Source organism: Salvelinus sp. IW2-2015, linkage group LG35, assembly GCF_002910315.2.
Source record: "Salvelinus sp. IW2-2015 linkage group LG35, ASM291031v2, whole genome shotgun sequence".
NCBI classification, from domain to species: Eukaryota; Metazoa; Chordata; class Actinopteri; order Salmoniformes; family Salmonidae; genus Salvelinus; species Salvelinus sp. IW2-2015.
In genome coordinates, this window is record NC_036874.1 from 10,897,820 (window position 1) to 10,915,093 (window position 17,274).

General features: G+C 42.4%; 1 protein-coding gene across 1 annotated transcript in view; it reads right to left on the reverse strand.

Moving 5' to 3' along the window:
- LOC111959087 (gamma-aminobutyric acid type B receptor subunit 1-like) overlaps window positions 1-17,274 on the reverse strand; it is a 46,774-nt gene that overhangs the window by 20,145 nt on the left and 9,355 nt on the right. The window contains 11 exon segments of the mRNA XM_023980517.2: window positions 1,979-2,095; window positions 2,347-2,479; window positions 2,939-3,089; window positions 9,180-9,257; window positions 10,117-10,180; window positions 10,562-10,807; window positions 11,457-11,648; window positions 11,996-12,061; window positions 12,344-12,445; window positions 13,168-13,338; window positions 14,690-14,824. Of these exon segments, the coding sequence (XP_023836285.2) occupies window positions 1,979-2,095; window positions 2,347-2,479; window positions 2,939-3,089; window positions 9,180-9,257; window positions 10,117-10,180; window positions 10,562-10,807; window positions 11,457-11,648; window positions 11,996-12,061; window positions 12,344-12,445; window positions 13,168-13,338; window positions 14,690-14,824 (1,455 nt within the window).

Here is a 17,274-nt window from a genome sequence, read left to right on the forward strand (position 1 = left end):
TTGTCCCACTGAATATCATGGGACTTATACCCACTGATATCTGACTTGTCCACGTTGCAATATCATGGAGTGTGCGTTGGAAGCACTGATGGGCTTGTACAATAAGTCCTGCGATGAGAGGCATCTCCTAACCCAGCAGTAGTCACTCCCACCCGGACTCAAGGTAAGTACAAAGGAAAAGGAATGTTAAATTGACTTGTCCCTTGCGGTTTTGGAACATCCACGTCAAAGGAGAAAAGAAAGGGGTGGGTGCAGGTCGGTTGACTTGTGAATTTCTTTGATTGGACCGTGCACATAGAGGAGTGTCACTGTGATCGTAAACGCCAAAGGTGGTTAGCCAAATGGGAACTTAGAGGGATTGGTCTTCAATGAACACGTAATTTTCACATTTCCTGTTGATACAGAAATACAAGTTCACTGCCAGACCCAGAATATTCAAAATTTGGGTGTTAAAAGGCCCCATGAGCACCAACATTGTGAAGTTAGGAAACTATCAAATGGGTGTTAATTAAGCTAAGAGTCTATATTTTGGGGAATTAAGCATATTTACAGTACCAGTCCAAAGTTTTGGACACAACCGGACTCAGCCAGGGTTTTTCTTTATTTATACTATTTTATTACATTGTGAATAATAGTGGGAGACAATCACAACTATGAATAACACATATGGAATATATAGTAACCAACAAAATGGTCAAACAAATCAAATATTTTGAGTTCTTCAAAGTAGCCACCCTTTGCCTGTACAGTGCAGTGAGTAGAGTAGAGTGAGTGGCAGTAGGGAGTGGCTAGTGGAGTGGTGTAGATGGAGTCGAGTGGAGATAGAGTGGTGTAGAGTGTGTAGTATAAGTGGTGGTAGAGTGGAGTAGAGTGGTGTTGAGTGGAGTAGAGTTGGAAGTGGAGTAGAGTTGGTTGTAGAGTGAAGTAGAGTGGAAGTAGAGTGGAGTAGCAGTCTGGTGTAGAGTGGTTAGTAGAGTTCAGTAGAGTGGAGGTAGAGTAGCAGTAGAGTGGTGTAGAGTGGCGTAGAGTAGGATCGTAGAGTGGAGTCGAGTAGATCTAGAGTGGTAGGTACAGTGGAGTAGAGTGAAGTAGAGTGGTGTAATATAGAGTAGGTGTTAGAGTGAGTAGAGTTTGTAGAGTGAGTAGAGTAGTAGTAGAGTAGAGTAGAGTACAAGTTACAGTTAGAGTACAGTAGGTAAGTACAGTAGAGTTGCAGTTAGAGTAGGAGTTAGAGTGGTGTAGGGTGGATGTAGGTGGAGTAGAGTTGGTTTGTAGAGTAGGAGTAGAGTTGGAGTAGAGTGGAGTGAGTGGTGTAGAGTTGTGTAGAGTTGGGTAGAGTTTGGTGTAGAGTGGTGTAGAGTGGAGTAGGTGGTTGTAGGTGAGTAGAGTGGTGTGATTGGGTGTAAGAGGTTGGAGTAGAATGTAGATGTGAGTAGAGTGAGTAGAGTGAGTGGTTATACAGTACAGTAGAGTAGAGTACAGTAGAGTGCAGTAGAAGTACGACTATGAGTACGAAGATAAGTACAGTAGAGTACAGTAAGTAGAGTGAGTACAGTTGATACAGTACAGTACAGTACAGTACAGTCAGTATAGTACAGTACAGTTACTACTGTACTCTACTGTATTCTATTCTACTCTACTCTACTGTATTCTATTCTACTCTACTCTGCTCTACTGTACTCTACTTTACTCTATTATATTGTACTCTACTCTAAGGTACTCTACGGTACTCTATTCTACTCTAATGTACTATATTCTACTCTACTGTACTCTACTGTACTCTACTCTACTGCAGTATATCCCAGAGTAGAGAATATACAGAGATAATTTAACATGCAGAGCAAAGCACATCTCCCAGAGGCTTATGTAACCTTACTCTAAAGTTGAAGGGGATTGTTTAACTGCCAGCACCACACATTCAGTACTGTAGACTCTGGAGCTTCCCCGTTCCCTCCTCTAGCCCTCTTAAAAGGCTTACCTTCCTCTTCTCCTTCTTCTCCTCCTTCTTTGTGAAGAGATTGTGTACCCACCAAATCTTGGTGAACATGCTGCCATAGGCCAGACTGAAGCCCAGGCCGAGCAGCCACAGACGGAACTAGACAGAGAGGGAAAGAGAGATTTTGTTGATTCAATATTTTTACTTTTTTTATTTTTATTATGCCAATAAATCAAAATTGTATTGATAATGAGAGATGAGAGCGAGATAAGGAGAGAGCTAAGGAATATGAGAAATAGAGAGGCAGAGAGAGAAATAATTTCTCCTGACAAGCCATTACAGCACATCCATCTACTGTAGCACTAGAAGATGGCGACAACCACCTATTCCCACGGCTTTAGCTGTGTTACCTGACAGACCACAGGGAACTGGGACCTGTGGATGTGGTGTCCGTCRATCCCCAGGGGAAACACAGCAGCCAGGGCCATCATACAGCCCACTGCCGTCATGTTGTTCAGGTAGGGCTGGGAGTTCTGGATGTACCTGGCACAACACACACAAAGAGGGTATGAAGAAAGGCCAGAGAACACAGACAAAACCCACAAAGGGACTGTTTCACGTGCACTGTCCRCAACACTTTACAGCATCAAAATAATGTCATAGACATGACATCGTCTGTCACTGAATGTAGAGTGATGAGGCATTTTGCAAGGATTGGAGACAGTTACGCCAAGTGTTATGACATATGTCCACATAAACGTGAATATGACTTGCCCACAGCCATCTGGAGACCTACAAGCAGGACCCACCAGGAGGACAATCATACTCGACCCAGCGTGATTGCCAATGAAGTTGTTGATGAATTGCTTGCTGTAGCCAGTGTTTTTTTTTAAATATATTTTTTAATTGAACTTTTATTTAACTAAGCAAGTCAGTTAAGAACAAATTCTTATCTACAATGACGGTGTTGCTTAAATGTGCAAGATGAAGTTCTAATCTCACCGCACGTTGCTGTTGTAGATGTTGAAGGTCAGACAGACGATGCCCAGCAGGATGCCCAGGCCAGCGAAGACAGACACAGCAGCAAACAGCTTCTGAGAGAGGTACCTAAACTCCTCAATGACTATTGTCGAGTCAGCCGGGGGCCCGGCACCTGAACAGAGAGAGAGAGAGAGAGAGAAAGAGAGAGAGAGAGGGAGGCAGGACAGAGGTTAGTCCATCCATGCCTTAAAGAGACAGAGAGTTCTAAGGGCAGATTATGCCTTTCTACAGTACTGTACTTGATGTCACTCAGAACAGAACTGGGCAAAAGGACATTTATGTTTTGAATTAAGATCAAAATCCAAATTTGAAAATCAGGGAGGGCACTATGCTCAGTAACTTCTACAGATACTAACCTAAAGGATCAAATGAAATTGGCACAAACAATTTACACAGTAACCAGTATACATTATTGTGTTGCTCTCACTGATTTCATTCAATGACCAACAAGGTACAGAAATTGAGAATAAAGGAGGATAGATGTGGAAATCAGGACGTGTTCACCCTAATTATCTCAAAACATGTGCAGAACTAAAAAGTAACAAATAAATAGCCATGGGTTCTTTCAAAGTTGGAGATGGTTGAAAGTGCAACTGACTGACTATCTGTCTCCGATTTCTCCCCTGTCTGTCTAAATCCAGCCCTGACTGCAGATCCTGACAGCTGCTCAGAGTGTGGGTGTCACTGTGTCCTTACGTAAGGGTGATGACAGTGACATAGACTTGTGTCAGTGTGTGGGGACGTGTCCATGTCAGGAAGAGGGTGACACAGTGTCGAGCCCCAGGGGTGTCACAATACCAGGGCGCTCACATTTGTTTTGGCGGTTTCAGCGATATCACACCACTGACTTGCCTGAGGTGACATCTGAGACATGCTGTCTGAGAACAGTGACGGCTGTTTGAAGACTGTTTGAAGATGTGTGTTTTTCTGTGCATTGAAGAGCGAACGAGCATTGTCCTGACAGCTGAAGTGTTTGCACTGTTTAAACCTTCCTCCATCCTTGATCAAGGAATCAGGACAGGGTGTTGCCATGGAGACCAAGCTCTGTAATGGTTGCCACAGCGATTAGGAAGACAGTTGAGCTAAAGTGGTTGTTAGGGGCGACAGTGAAGAGAGCGCGAAAGTGAGGGAGGAATTCGACAAAGGGTAAACAGAATGGAGAATAGGAGAGTTAAGAGAACAATCACATCCACAGCAGACCCAACTTGCCTCTGCCACTGTACAATATTTTTTATTTTACCTTTATTTAACTAGGCAAGTCAGTTAAGAACAAATTCTTATTTTCAATGACGGCCTAGGAACAGAGGGTTAACTGCCTTGTTCAGGGGCAGAACAACAGATTTTTACCTTGTCAGCTCGGGGATTTCCTTGTCAGCTCGGGGATTTGATCTTGAAACCTTTCGGTTACTAGTCCAACGCTCTAATGTCACATCAAACTAAACTCACCTCAGTTACCTCTAGAACAAACTAAACTCACCTTCGTTACCTCTAGAACAAACTAAACTCACCTTCGTTACCTCTAGAACAAACTAAACTCACCTCCATTACCTCCTAGAACAAACTAAACTCACCTTCGTTACCTCTAGAACAAACTAAACTCACCCTCGTTACCTGCCAGAACAAACAAACTCACCTTCATTACCTCTAGAACAAACTAAACTCACCTTCGTTACCTACAGAACAAACTAAAACTCTACTGTCATTACCTATAGAACAAACTAAACTCACCTTTTCATTAATCTCATAGAACAAACTAAACTCACCTTGTTACCTACAGACAAACTAAACTCACCTCCATTACTCTAAAACAAACTAAACTCACCTTCATTACCTTATAGAACAAACTAAACTCAACTTCTGTTGACTCTAGAACAAACTAAACTCAAGTTCGTTACCTCTAGAACAAACTAAACTCACCTTCGTTACCTCTAGAACAAACTAAACTCACCTCCGTTAACTCTAGAACAACTAAACTCACTTTCATTACCTCTAGAACAAACTAAACTCACCTTCATTATCTTAGAACAAACTAAACTCACATTCGTTACCTGCAGAACAAACGAAACTCACCTTCATTACCTCTAGAACAAACTAAACTCACTCTGTTGACTCTAGAACAAACTAAACTCACCTTCATTACCTCTAGAACAAACTAAACTCACCTTCGTTACCTCTAGAACAAACTAAACTCACCTCTGTTACCTCTAGAACAAAACTAAACTCACCTCCGTTACCTGCAGAACAAATTAAACTCACCTTCATTACCTCTAGAACAAACTAAACTCACTCTGTTGACTCACAGAACAAACTAAACTCACCTCCGTACCTCTAGAACAAACTAAACTCACCTTCATTACCTCTAGAAAAACTAAACTCCCTCCGTTACCTCAAGGACAAACTAAACTCACCTCCGTTACCTCTAGAACAAACTAAACTCACCTCCGTTACCTCAAGGACAAACTTAACTCACTCTGTTGACTCCAGAAAAAACTAAACTCACCTCCGTTTACCTCTAGAACAAACTAAACTCACCTCCATTACCCTCAAGAAAAAACTAAACTCACCTCAGTTACCTCTTAGACAAACTAAACTCACCTCTGTTGAATCTAGAACAAACTAAACTATCTCTGTTAACTCTAGAACAAACTAAACTCATCTCTGTTAACCTCTCTAGGGTACGTGAGACGTTAGCATCCACCCCTCTTCAACAGCCAGTGAAACTGCTGGGCACCAAATTCAAATACAGAAATACTCATTATAAAAATCTGAAAACAAAAATATTTTACATAGGTTTAAAGATTAACTTCTTGTGAATCCAACCACGGTGTCAGATTTAAAAAATGCTTTACAGCAAAAGCATACCTTACGATTATTTGAGAACATAGCCAGAGGACAAATCATTACAAACAGTAACACAGTCAAGTAGAAGAGTTACACAAGTCAAAATAGAGATAAAAATAATCCCTTACCTTTGATGATCTTCATATGGTTGCACTCAGCAGACATTAATTACTCAATAAATGTTCCTTTTGTTCGATAAAGTCTCTTTATATCCAAAAATCTCTGTTTTGTTCGCGCGTTTTCTTCAGTAATCCACAGGCTCAAACGCAGTCAAAACAGGCAGACAAAAAAATCCAAATTGTATCCGTAAAGTTCATAGAAACATGTCAAACGATGTTTATATTCAATCCTCAGGTTGTTTCAGCCTAAATAATCGATAATATTTAAACCGGACAATAACGTCGTCAATATAAAATGTAAACAGAAAGGCACTCTCTCGGTCCGCACATGAAAAAGCTCTGTGACACTTTAGGGTCCACTCATTCAGACTGCTCTTACTTCCTCATTTTTCAGAATACAAGCCTGAAACAATTTCTAAAGACTGTTGACATCTAGTGGAAGGCATAGGAACTGCAAGTTGAGTCCTAAGTCAATGGTACTGTAATGGCATTGAATAGAAAACTACAAAACCAAAAAAGAAAACTACTTCCCGAATGGATTCTTCTCAGGTTTTCGCCTGCCAAATCAGTTCTGTTATACTCACAGACACTATTTTAACAGTTTTGGAAACTTTAGAGTGTTTTCTATCCAAATCTATCAGTTATATGCATATCATATCTTCTGGCCCGAGAAGCAGGCAGTTTAATTTGGGCATGCTTTTCATCCAGAATTCCGAATGTGCCCCCTACCCTAGAGAAGTTAACTCTAGAACAAACTAAACTCACCTTCGTTGCCTCTGAACAAACTAAACTCACCTCCGTTACCTCTAGAACAAACTAAACACACCTTCATTACCTCTAGAACAAACTAAACTCACCTCTGTTACCTGCAGAACAAACTAAACTCACCTCCGTTAACTCTAGAACAAACTAAACTCAACTTCATTACCTCTAGAACAAACTAAACTCACCTTCATTACCTCTAGAACAAACTAAACTCACCTCTGTTAAATCTAGAACAAACTAAACTCCCCTTCATTACCTCTAGAACAAACTAAACTCACCTCTGTTAACTCTAGAACAAACTAAACTCAAATCCGTCATGTCTATAGCAAAAAACTATACTCTGTCGCCTCTATAACAAACTAACCTCGTACCTCTCCCACTGGTTACASACGTCAGTTCAATGTCTAGTTTTTATTTACATTTGATTGAGTCGTCAACTAACGTGAATACAACATGAAATCAACAAAGAATTTCACCATTGGATTTAGGTTAAAAGTAGGGTGAAAAAACGTTGATGACTTTTTGATTCAACGTCATTTTTGATGTTGTTGTTGTTGAAATGATGTGGAAAATGACGTGGCAACCAGTTTTGCCCATTGGGCTGTGACTCTCCAGTAAACTAGACTCACCTCTGTTACTATACAAAAAAGGTGCTATCTAAAATCTAAAAGGGTTCTTCGGCTGTCCACAGAGGTTTCTACATGGAACCCAAAATGGTTGAAACCAAAAAGGGTTTTAAATGGAACCTAAATGGGTTCTACTATAAGGACAGCTGAAGAACCCTTTGGCACCCTTTTTCTAAGAGTGTGCAGGTCAACTAAACTTAACACTGTCACCTCTATAGCAAAATAACCTCTATCACTCTCCAGAAAACTGGACTCCACTCCATCACCTCTATAACAAAATAACCTCTATCACTCTCCAGAAAACTGGACTCCACTCCATCACCTCTATAGCAAAATAACCTCTATCACTCTCCAGAAAACTGGACTCCACTTCCAATCACCTCCTATAGCAAAATAACCTCTATCACTCTCCGAAAACTGGACTCCACTCCATCACCTCTATAACAAAATAACCTCTATCACTCTCCAGAAAACTGGACTCCACTCCATCACCTCTATAGCAAAATAACCCTCTATCACTCTCCAGAAAACTGGACTCCACTCCATCACCTCTATAACAAACTAACCTCTATCACTCTCCAGAAAACTGGACTCCACTCCATCACCTCTATAGCAAAAAATAACTCTATCACTCCTCCAGAAAACTGGACTCCACTCCATCACCTCTATACAAACTAACCTCTATCACTCTCCAGAAAACTGGACTCCACTCCATCACTCTATAACAAACTAACCTCTATCACTCTCCAGAAAACTGGACTCCACTCCATCACCTCTATAACAAACTAACCTCTATCACTCTCCAGAAAACTGGACTCCACTCCATCACCTCTATAACAAACTAACCTCTATCCCTCTCCGAAAAACTGGACTCCACTCCATCACCTCTGAAAACTAACCTCTATCACTCTCCAGAAAACTGGACTCCACTCCATCACCTCTATAACAAACTAACCTCTATCACTCTCCAGAAACTAGACTCCACTCCATCACCTCTATAACAAACTAACCTCTATCACTTCTCCAGAAAACTAGACTCCACTCCATCACCTCTATAACAAACTAACCTCTATCACTCTCCAGAAAACTAGACTCCACTCCATCACCTCTGGAACAAACCATCCTCACCTCTGTAAACCTACATCACACCAAGCTCACTCCTGTCACACTACAGAACAGTAATACCACCAAACTTAGCCCTACAGTAAGTCAGCCCTGTGAAGGACAGAGAGTCATCTCTGATTGGACCCATTGGCCACGCTCCCCTCGGAGGCTAAGCTAAGCCTTGGCAACAAATMGTTTCCTTAAAAGTCTACAACGGTGCCCTCTCTCTGGCCTCCCAGCGACTGACTAGCGGTGCAGTAATTCTAAGCCCAGGCACAAGTGTGTCACCTCTCCAGGGAGGACTGGTCCAGTAAACAACTGAACTACAACATTTAACTTGGTGTGGCTGAAGCAAATCAACAGTAATAGCATTTCTCTGCAGACTGTGTTGGATGTTTAACTTTCCCAAAGTGAAGAAGAGTGGGTGGGGTCAGGCTTTCCCGACTGCCATGGTCTGGCCACTGGGCTGTGGGTGTAAACTCATTCTGGGTGAAGGAGGATGAGGGCCCAAATGATTGCTTTTAAAGCCAGAAGTGGTGATTTGTCTGACATGGAAATGATGGATGGAGGCAGCGCGGGATTAGACAAAGAGAAGGCGTAACAGTAGGTCTAATGTGAGGGGAACGAGATAGATAGTTACATAGATGACTCACAGTGAGACAGTCACACACACACCCACCCACCTACACACAGAGAGAGACATACACAGGAAGCCTGACAAAGACAATGTAATCAACTCCGCCGCACCTATCCACACATCGTTGCCGAACCAGGAGAGATTCTTCTGAGAGCTGTCGTAGTATCCAATCTTCTTATAACTGCCTCCTACACAGGGAGAGGGAGAGAGGGTCCAATTAATATCTTCTCAAATCATCTTTATTTCCTGCCTACATAATGTCCTTGGGTTATGATGGGTTCAAACGACAACAAACAATAGAACACTTTGAAGATGAGCGACAGATCAAAACATCATTATGAAAAGAAGGCTATGGAAGTGCAGGGCAGAACATTTCAAATCCACAAATAGAGAGAAAGAGAAAAGAGGGAAAAGTGGAACGAAGAGATAGAGACGATACAGAGAGAGGGACCGATACAGAGCTACAACAGGGAAAGAAAGACAGAGGGAGAGAACGTGGCAGCCTTAACCATGAATACTGATTGGAATAGAATAATTCACATATTCAAGTCAAGGCTTTCAATGTATTAACCAAATTACCCGACCCTGTGACTAGCACTGTAGCACGCAAAATGCTACCCAGTGCATGCAGGAAGAAGTAGGATTATCATTTTTTTATCCATTAGGGATCCAAAAAGAACAGAGGCACAAAATAATCCGCCACCTTAGCTTTGATCCAGGCCTGTTCCAATTAGACGGAAGACTTGACTCAACACATTTATAAACCAACACATTTTGCACATGCAATTATAGGACAATGAAACAAACTGCACAGCAATCGCCCCTAAAAATGCTTTGCTCTCAAATAAACACGAGTGAGAACGGAGGGAAAGAAAGAAAAGCGTCAGCAGACAGCCTTGATCTTGATGAATGACTGGACTGACTGACATTCAGTCGCACAGCAATAAAATGTCTATGGTTTTTTGTTGTCGTTGTTTTTTACTACTGTAGGATGTCCAGAACAAGGAAAGGCTGAAATATGCTTGAAATGGTGATAGATGACTTTACCTTGCAGTTGCTCAATAAGGGTCATAGCCATCCTGGAACCCTGGGCATCAAACACCACATGACCCTGAAGGAGAAAACCCCAGAAAAGTGCTACATCAAGTCAGAAATCTACTGTCATCCATATAAACTTATTGAATGAGCCAATACATAGATTACACATGTGTAATTTACTGTGCAGTGTTCCTCAATCCTGTCCTGGGACAAATAGGGTATGCAGGCTTTTGCTCCAACCCAACACACCATATTCAACTAACCAAGGGCTTGATGATAGGTTTAGTAGTTGAATCAGGTGTGTTAACCCTCCAACCAGGGTTGGACTACCTGGACTTGTATAATAAGAAACACTCATTTGCGTTTTCCATTGCAAAAGGTTTTCAAACATTTTGTGCCCTAATGAACATGGCCCTAGTATATTCTACTGGAGGACCCTCCCTCCTGTACTCACAGACACGCCTTCAAATGAGCTGGTGTTGAGGGCGCGGTAGATCTCTGCTGTGATGTCATGGTTGTTATAGTTGAAGTCTTCCAGCCTGCGACCTTTGGCCTTCAGAGGGGCCACAGTCTTGTTGAGGGCCAGGGCCAGGGCCCAGACAGCGTCGTAGGCCAGAGGGGCCTCCTGGAAGCCCCCCGTCTCTTCCGGGTTCTTACCCCCCAGCCGGTTCATCAACGCCCCCAGGAACTCCTGTGAGGTCTGATTGTACCAGACATAGGGAAGGGGAGGAGTTGATAAATGAGGCTCACCATTCGTGTGGCTTTCAATCTGAACTATTGTCCATCAAACTCATTAGTATGACATTTATATAATTCAAATCACTATGTTAGTTGCATTAGGGTCAACTTAGATTTAGGCAATACCGGAGCCTCAAGCACTGTGTAATGGTTACGTATTACTAGCCTTTGAACTCAAAAGGTAGTGTACTTAGCTCGGGGCTAAGACAGCTTTTACGCCAGCTTTTTGGGGCTAACCAATCACAGAGTTCCATTGTCACCTAAGTTGAATATTTATTAGGGATAGCCCTGGGCCAGGGACATTTATTTCATATAAATGTCTAAATATGTGTCTCTGCCCTGGGCTAAGAAACATGTGGTGTGGAAAAGCCTAAAGGGCCSCTAGAGTGTACTATTGCAGAAGCACATCAAGCCTCCGCTCTGCAGGTAGAGGAAGGTATATGAAACTAATCAACAGCTAAGCTGGCAGCGTGTGAAATTGAAGGGACAACATGACCAGATGGAGAACACGTTGCTCACCAGGTTGGAATGCGGATCATAATCAATAACATTACATGGACTTGGGGGACCTGATCCTGGATCAGTATGAGATCCGGCCCAGATGTTCTCACCAGGTTGGAGGCTCCGCGGACGGTCTCGGGGTTGAGCATGACGATCTCCGTGGTAACGTGGCCCTCCACCGCCTCTGTCATGTTCTCGATGGTGCAGTTGATGGACGGGTCTTTGATCTTGAACCAGTTATCAGCATACCAGCCAATCAGAAACCAGACATATTTCTTCCCATACAGTTTCTCCTTAAATACCTGGAGGATAGAGGGAGAGAGTTGGAGGGAGAGAGAGAGAGAGGGGAGAGAAAGTGAAAGAGAGATAAAAGAGGAAAAAAGAGAAGGGCAGAGAGAGAGAGAGAAACATTTGGAAAATAGACAGAAAAGACGAAGATGAAACACTTAGTTGTCTGTTAAATAATACGTAATTACACAGAAATATTCTTTGCTTCTCAAGGCTACATCATCACCTCAGTACAAATAAGAATTCATTAAATAAAAATGGTAATTTGTTCAGATAGAGGTTCAAGATACAATAGAGGTCAATAGCTATAAATAGCTCGATGATTTAATAGCCCGATGATTTAATGATTTAAAACACTCACCTCGCAAAACACTTTCCTGGCTTCCGTCTCATAGAAGAGCCCCACAATTATTCTGGCATCCTGACGCTAATTCAATGACAGGAAGCGCAATGATTTAAGCCATCGTAATGAAAATACATTCACATAGCTCAATAATAATGATACAAGCCTTTACACTTTGACTATTCAAATTCTATGGTACAACTCTGCTAGCTAGCTAGCTCTGCACTTCATAGGCTGGCAGTTGGCTGTGCTAATTAGCCTACTGCATTCATTTCCTGTATTAAATCACCTCACTTYGCTTAACAGGTGCAACTGTGAGCAGGGGAGAGCAACAGCAGCTCCCCATTGAATATTTCATCAAAGCACCTTGAGGTTCTTGACAGCGACAGCCGGGTCGGTGAGGAAGCTCTGTCTCACACTGATCTCAATCCCAGCCTCCTTCACCCTCTGCTCCAGATCATCCAGAGTCTATATGAGAGAAGAAGAGAAGGGGTAGATAGAAACAGAGAAGGAAGAGAGAACAGAGAAGGAAAGACGAAAGAGAGAAGGGAGGGGTAGAGATTGAAAGAAAGACGGAAGGGGTGAGAAAAGGAGAGAGGAAAGGCACAAGAAATGTGAGAGTAAAATAGGAAAGAGATAATAAAGGACAGTGGGAGAGAAAGAGAAAGATAATTTGAGAGAGAGAGGTAGGAAAAGAGAGAAAAAGAGAGGCAGAAAGAAGGGGAGAAGATAAAGAGGAAAAGACGTAGGGAAAGAGAGAGGATAGAGGAGAGATAGAGAAAAGTAAAGATCAAGGAAGAGGGAGATCATTAACCTCCGTTAGAGGAAAGAACCCAAGAGTCACATTATCCACCCGGTTGCTCAGAGAGATGTATTGCCTGATCAATATTTCTCACCACCAATATTTCAACAAATTACTTYAGAAATCCACGATCAATCGTGGGATTGAATACTTAAAAGACTATCATACCACATATAAGTCACACGTACGCACACACCCACTCCCACACACTCATTTGCTCATTAAGATGTGGGAGAGTCACTGAAGAGTGTAAGAAAGATAGAGAGAGAGACAGACAGAGAGTGAGAGAGAGAGAGGGAGACAGAGAGAGATACAGAGACAGAGAGATAGAAAGAGAGCGAGAGAGTGAGACAAAGAGAGAAGAGATAGACAGAGAGAGTGTACTGACCGAAGTGAAGACCTCTGTGGTCTGCTGGATGGTAGCGATCTTGGTCCACTTCCACTTCTGGAAGAGGCGTACCCTGGTGGGGTTGTGGAGGGTGGCCGAGGGGTGGGTGCGGAAGAAGGTGGGGAAACGGTTCCTGTTGGACAAGGCTGGAGAGCTGGAGCCATAGGACAACTGAGAAAAGCGAGAGGGAGATAGGAAGGGAGATAAACATGTATTTTCTTATATTCTACAACTATCAAAACACTATACAGCCAAAACACTATACTTTGGTTTCGGTGTTCAGAACATCGGCACCCTGACAACAGGGAATGAGAGAAGAAGAAGGTAGAGACCTGATGATGAACGTCAAACGTCATGTACAATATCGAGTCCCAGCATTAACAAATCTCCTGGTGTATTTAGAGGTAGTGGAGCCATCAATACATGGACAGCAGACAATACAGCTAGTGACATGTAAAGTAGAATAGAGTTTGCCTGCTCACAATTGGGTGCAGTTAGGGGGACGATGGTATCAGCCTGTGGTAAACAGCTCCAGCATTAGGGGTGACACACACACGGGAGAATGAAATSGAAGGAAATGGAGCAAAGCGGCAGGGCACAGAGAGGCTCATAAAACACCACTTTGCAGGAAGCAGAAGAGAAGTACTCCAATGTGTTTTTTTCACGACCTGAAATAAACACTAGACTCAAAATGAGTTGGTTCAGSGTCGTGTTCATTATGCACCAAATGGACTAAAACAGGGAGGGATTAACTGGATTTGTCCAATAAGAAAGACATTTATGTTTTCTGTTGCTAAATGTTTTAAAACGTTTCACAGGATGTGCCGGTATGAACTTTGTTCTTGTATTGTGTCAATGGGATTGGCTTTAAATGTAGACTGAGTTGCTACGCTAGGCTTTGGGAGATCCGAATACAGCCTACAATTGGAGCTCCAAGAAGTCCCTTGATTCTGGTCTGTTTGATCCTTGGCTCTCTGATAGGCTTGTTACATGCAGAGAGATACTCCTCCTAAGGGCTGAACAGGGGCAGAAATAAGTGTGTGGAGACTCACTAAAGAGCCTGATCCCTGTGTGTGTGTGTGTGGGGGGGGGGGGGGGGGGGGTCGACAGCTAGAGTGGGAACAAGGAGGCTGAGAGGAAGAGAACAGAGGAAATCAAGCAGACAGGCCCAAGGCACTAGTTGCTGACAAGTGGAGGGAGTAAAGAGGAGATTTGGAAAAGCTAAAAAGAGATGAGTTTTTAATGAAGGAGAGAGATGGATAGATAGGGATATTTAATTTGTTCTCAATTAATTACTTGGCTAAAAAGGTTGACTAAAGTTAAGATTGATTATGAGATTACGAGAGAGAGAAAGAGAGAGCGAGAGAGAGGGAGAGAGGCAGAGAGAGAGAGAGAGAGAGAGAGAGAGAGAGAGAGAGAGAGAGAGAGAGAGAGAGAGAAGGCAGAGAGAGAGAGAGAGAGAGAGAGCAAGAGAGAGACATATAGCGCATGGGACACACACACACACACAATAGCTACCCACCACTATGAGGTTCCACATGCGAGCAGCCTCTGCTACCAGTGTGGATACGGAGCTGCAGCCGGGCATCAGGACAGTCTTGATGGGCTCTGTGTAGAGCAGATCATAGAGCAACTTGGTGGACTCACCCGGGTCACACTGAGAGAGAGAGAGAGAGAAAGAGGGAGAGGTGAAAAATGAAGGGAGGAGGAGATGGTAGGAGATGGAGGGAAATAAAAGGGGAGATAGATGTGAGGAGAGAGGGGGAGATGAAGGGAGAGAGGGAGGGAGGAAAAAGAGGAGGAAGATTAGGAGAGAAATAGGGGGGAGGAGAAGAAGAGAGGAGGGGTGAGAGATGTAGGAGAGAAAGTGAGGAGGTGGGTAGAGAACAGGGGTAGAGAGCGAGGGAGAGAAGGGAGGGGAGAAGAAAGAAGAATATCAGAAACAGAAAGAGAAGAACAGAACAGTGATCGATATTCAGCCTTACTGAGCGTCAGTATAAAAGTGGGAAAAGATGGCCACAGAGAGAGTTAAATCGACCACGCTGTGCAAAAAGAGACGGGAAGAAAAAATAAATGCACAAGGAGGGAGGGAGATATCACAAACAGAGCACATTCAAAAGCTCAAATGAATGTAAAATAAGCTTGAGGTGGACAAATTATCCACCACAGGCCTGTCAACAAGGTTTTGAATAAGCCATCCCCATTCCAGTCCTCAGTAGGGCCAGATCTAAATCAGCCTGACACGTTTAATGGTGATTTGCTGTGGAGGGGGAGAGAGAGGAGACAGAACTCCCATGCATTGCAGTTGAGTGTCACAAGCAATCTGGTTGTAGAAAACTGTGACTTAACAACGGACATTATGGGCCCTGATTTGGGTGTTGGTTTGTCTCCGTTCGTTTTCCCGAGATGGAAATAGCGCACTCAAGATGCAAATGTGTCGGATGCAAAATTGCCTGTTTATTTCAATGGTGGTTAAAACGTTGTTGTCTAATGCTACTGTCTCTAGAATGTATGCTATGATCTAGATATCATGATACCACCAAGTCCAATTGATCACAATGGAAGAGAAAGTGACGTTTTGCTATCCTGTCACATCTGATAACATGTCAGGCGGTCATAACCTTTTCTCTGCCCCAGAGAACTCCTGGAGATGCCTGCCCTTACAACAACAAAAAAATAGATGTCAAATTTGCAGTTTGACATGTAAAATAGCAGTTTTCACGTTGAGCTTAAATTTCACGTGAAATCATATTTTCACGTTTATTAAATGTAGAGTTCACATGTTWACACCACCTTTTCACATGTGAGGAGAATAACATGTTTTCACCTCACATGTGAAARACTTTCCCATGTGAGAATAGGACATGCCGTTTGACATATAAAAAACATTCCAACGTGAAAATCACATTTGCTGTTCCACATGTAAGAAAACCACATGTGAAAAACAATCACACGTGTAAAAATCAAATTTGCATTTTCATATTTGAAAATACTTTAACATGTGACCTTGCAATTCCACATCTAAAGAGACAATCTAATTTGCAGTTTCACATGTAAGAATACTCCGCATTTACTCCAATGTTTGTAAACAAAGTAAATGTAAACAAATACTGTATAGCCTAAAAACATAGTTGAAACTATAATTTGGATATAATGGATGGTCAATACTTGCATCCATAGCATGGTCTATGGATATAAGAGTGGTTGCATTTCTCCAGCTCCATCCCTCAGCTGTTTACAAAAACTGTGGCAAGGAGAACACTTTGTTAATGTTTCAATTAAGGATTGCCACTTTAAAGACTTTTAATTGAGTAACAGCATTGTTATATGGTGCAATCCTCTGGTGCAGGGTTAGGCAACCCTGTTCCTGGAGTGCCACAGGTACTGCAGGATTTTGTTCTAACTAGCCACCACACATAACCAACTGAGCTAATTGATCAGTTCAGTGATTGGCTAAATTCAACACACCTGGTCTTCCAGGTCGGTTAAATGAAAAACATGAAGCGCCTRCGGTCCTCCAGGACCGGGTTTCCTAACCCTGCTCTAGTGAGTGAGCTACGTTTGTGCCATTAATATGAAGCAACACTTCTGTAGTCCAGAACAACATTCTTAGTATTCCAAACTAAAAGAATGATATTGAATGCAAAACATAAACCCAAAACTATTGATAGCAAAACAAAATCATTTTTAAATGCGGGAGCCAATGGATTTTAAGTTAATGCCAAAAATGTTTTCAGTTGAAAAAAATTATGATAATGCAATTAAATAAAATGCCTCCCTCTTCCATGCAATTTTCCCTGTCTTTGGTTATGTTACTCTGGTCTTTGCTTTCCTGCCTTTTTTCCAGTTGCAAGTTTTGACAAATCCATTCCAGCAACATAGCACCCTACTGCTGGTTTGCCTCTGAAGCTAAGTAGGGTCAGTCCCTCGATGGGAGACCAGATGTAGCTGGAAGTGGTGAAAAATAAGTGGTGAAAAAATTTACATGTGAAACTTCACACGTGTCTGAAAACCATGTCTTTTTTTGTAAGGGTGGTATGTATAACCCTCCCTTTATCCACAAACACACATGCACTGTCCGTGGTGCTGAAATGCAACCCAATATTA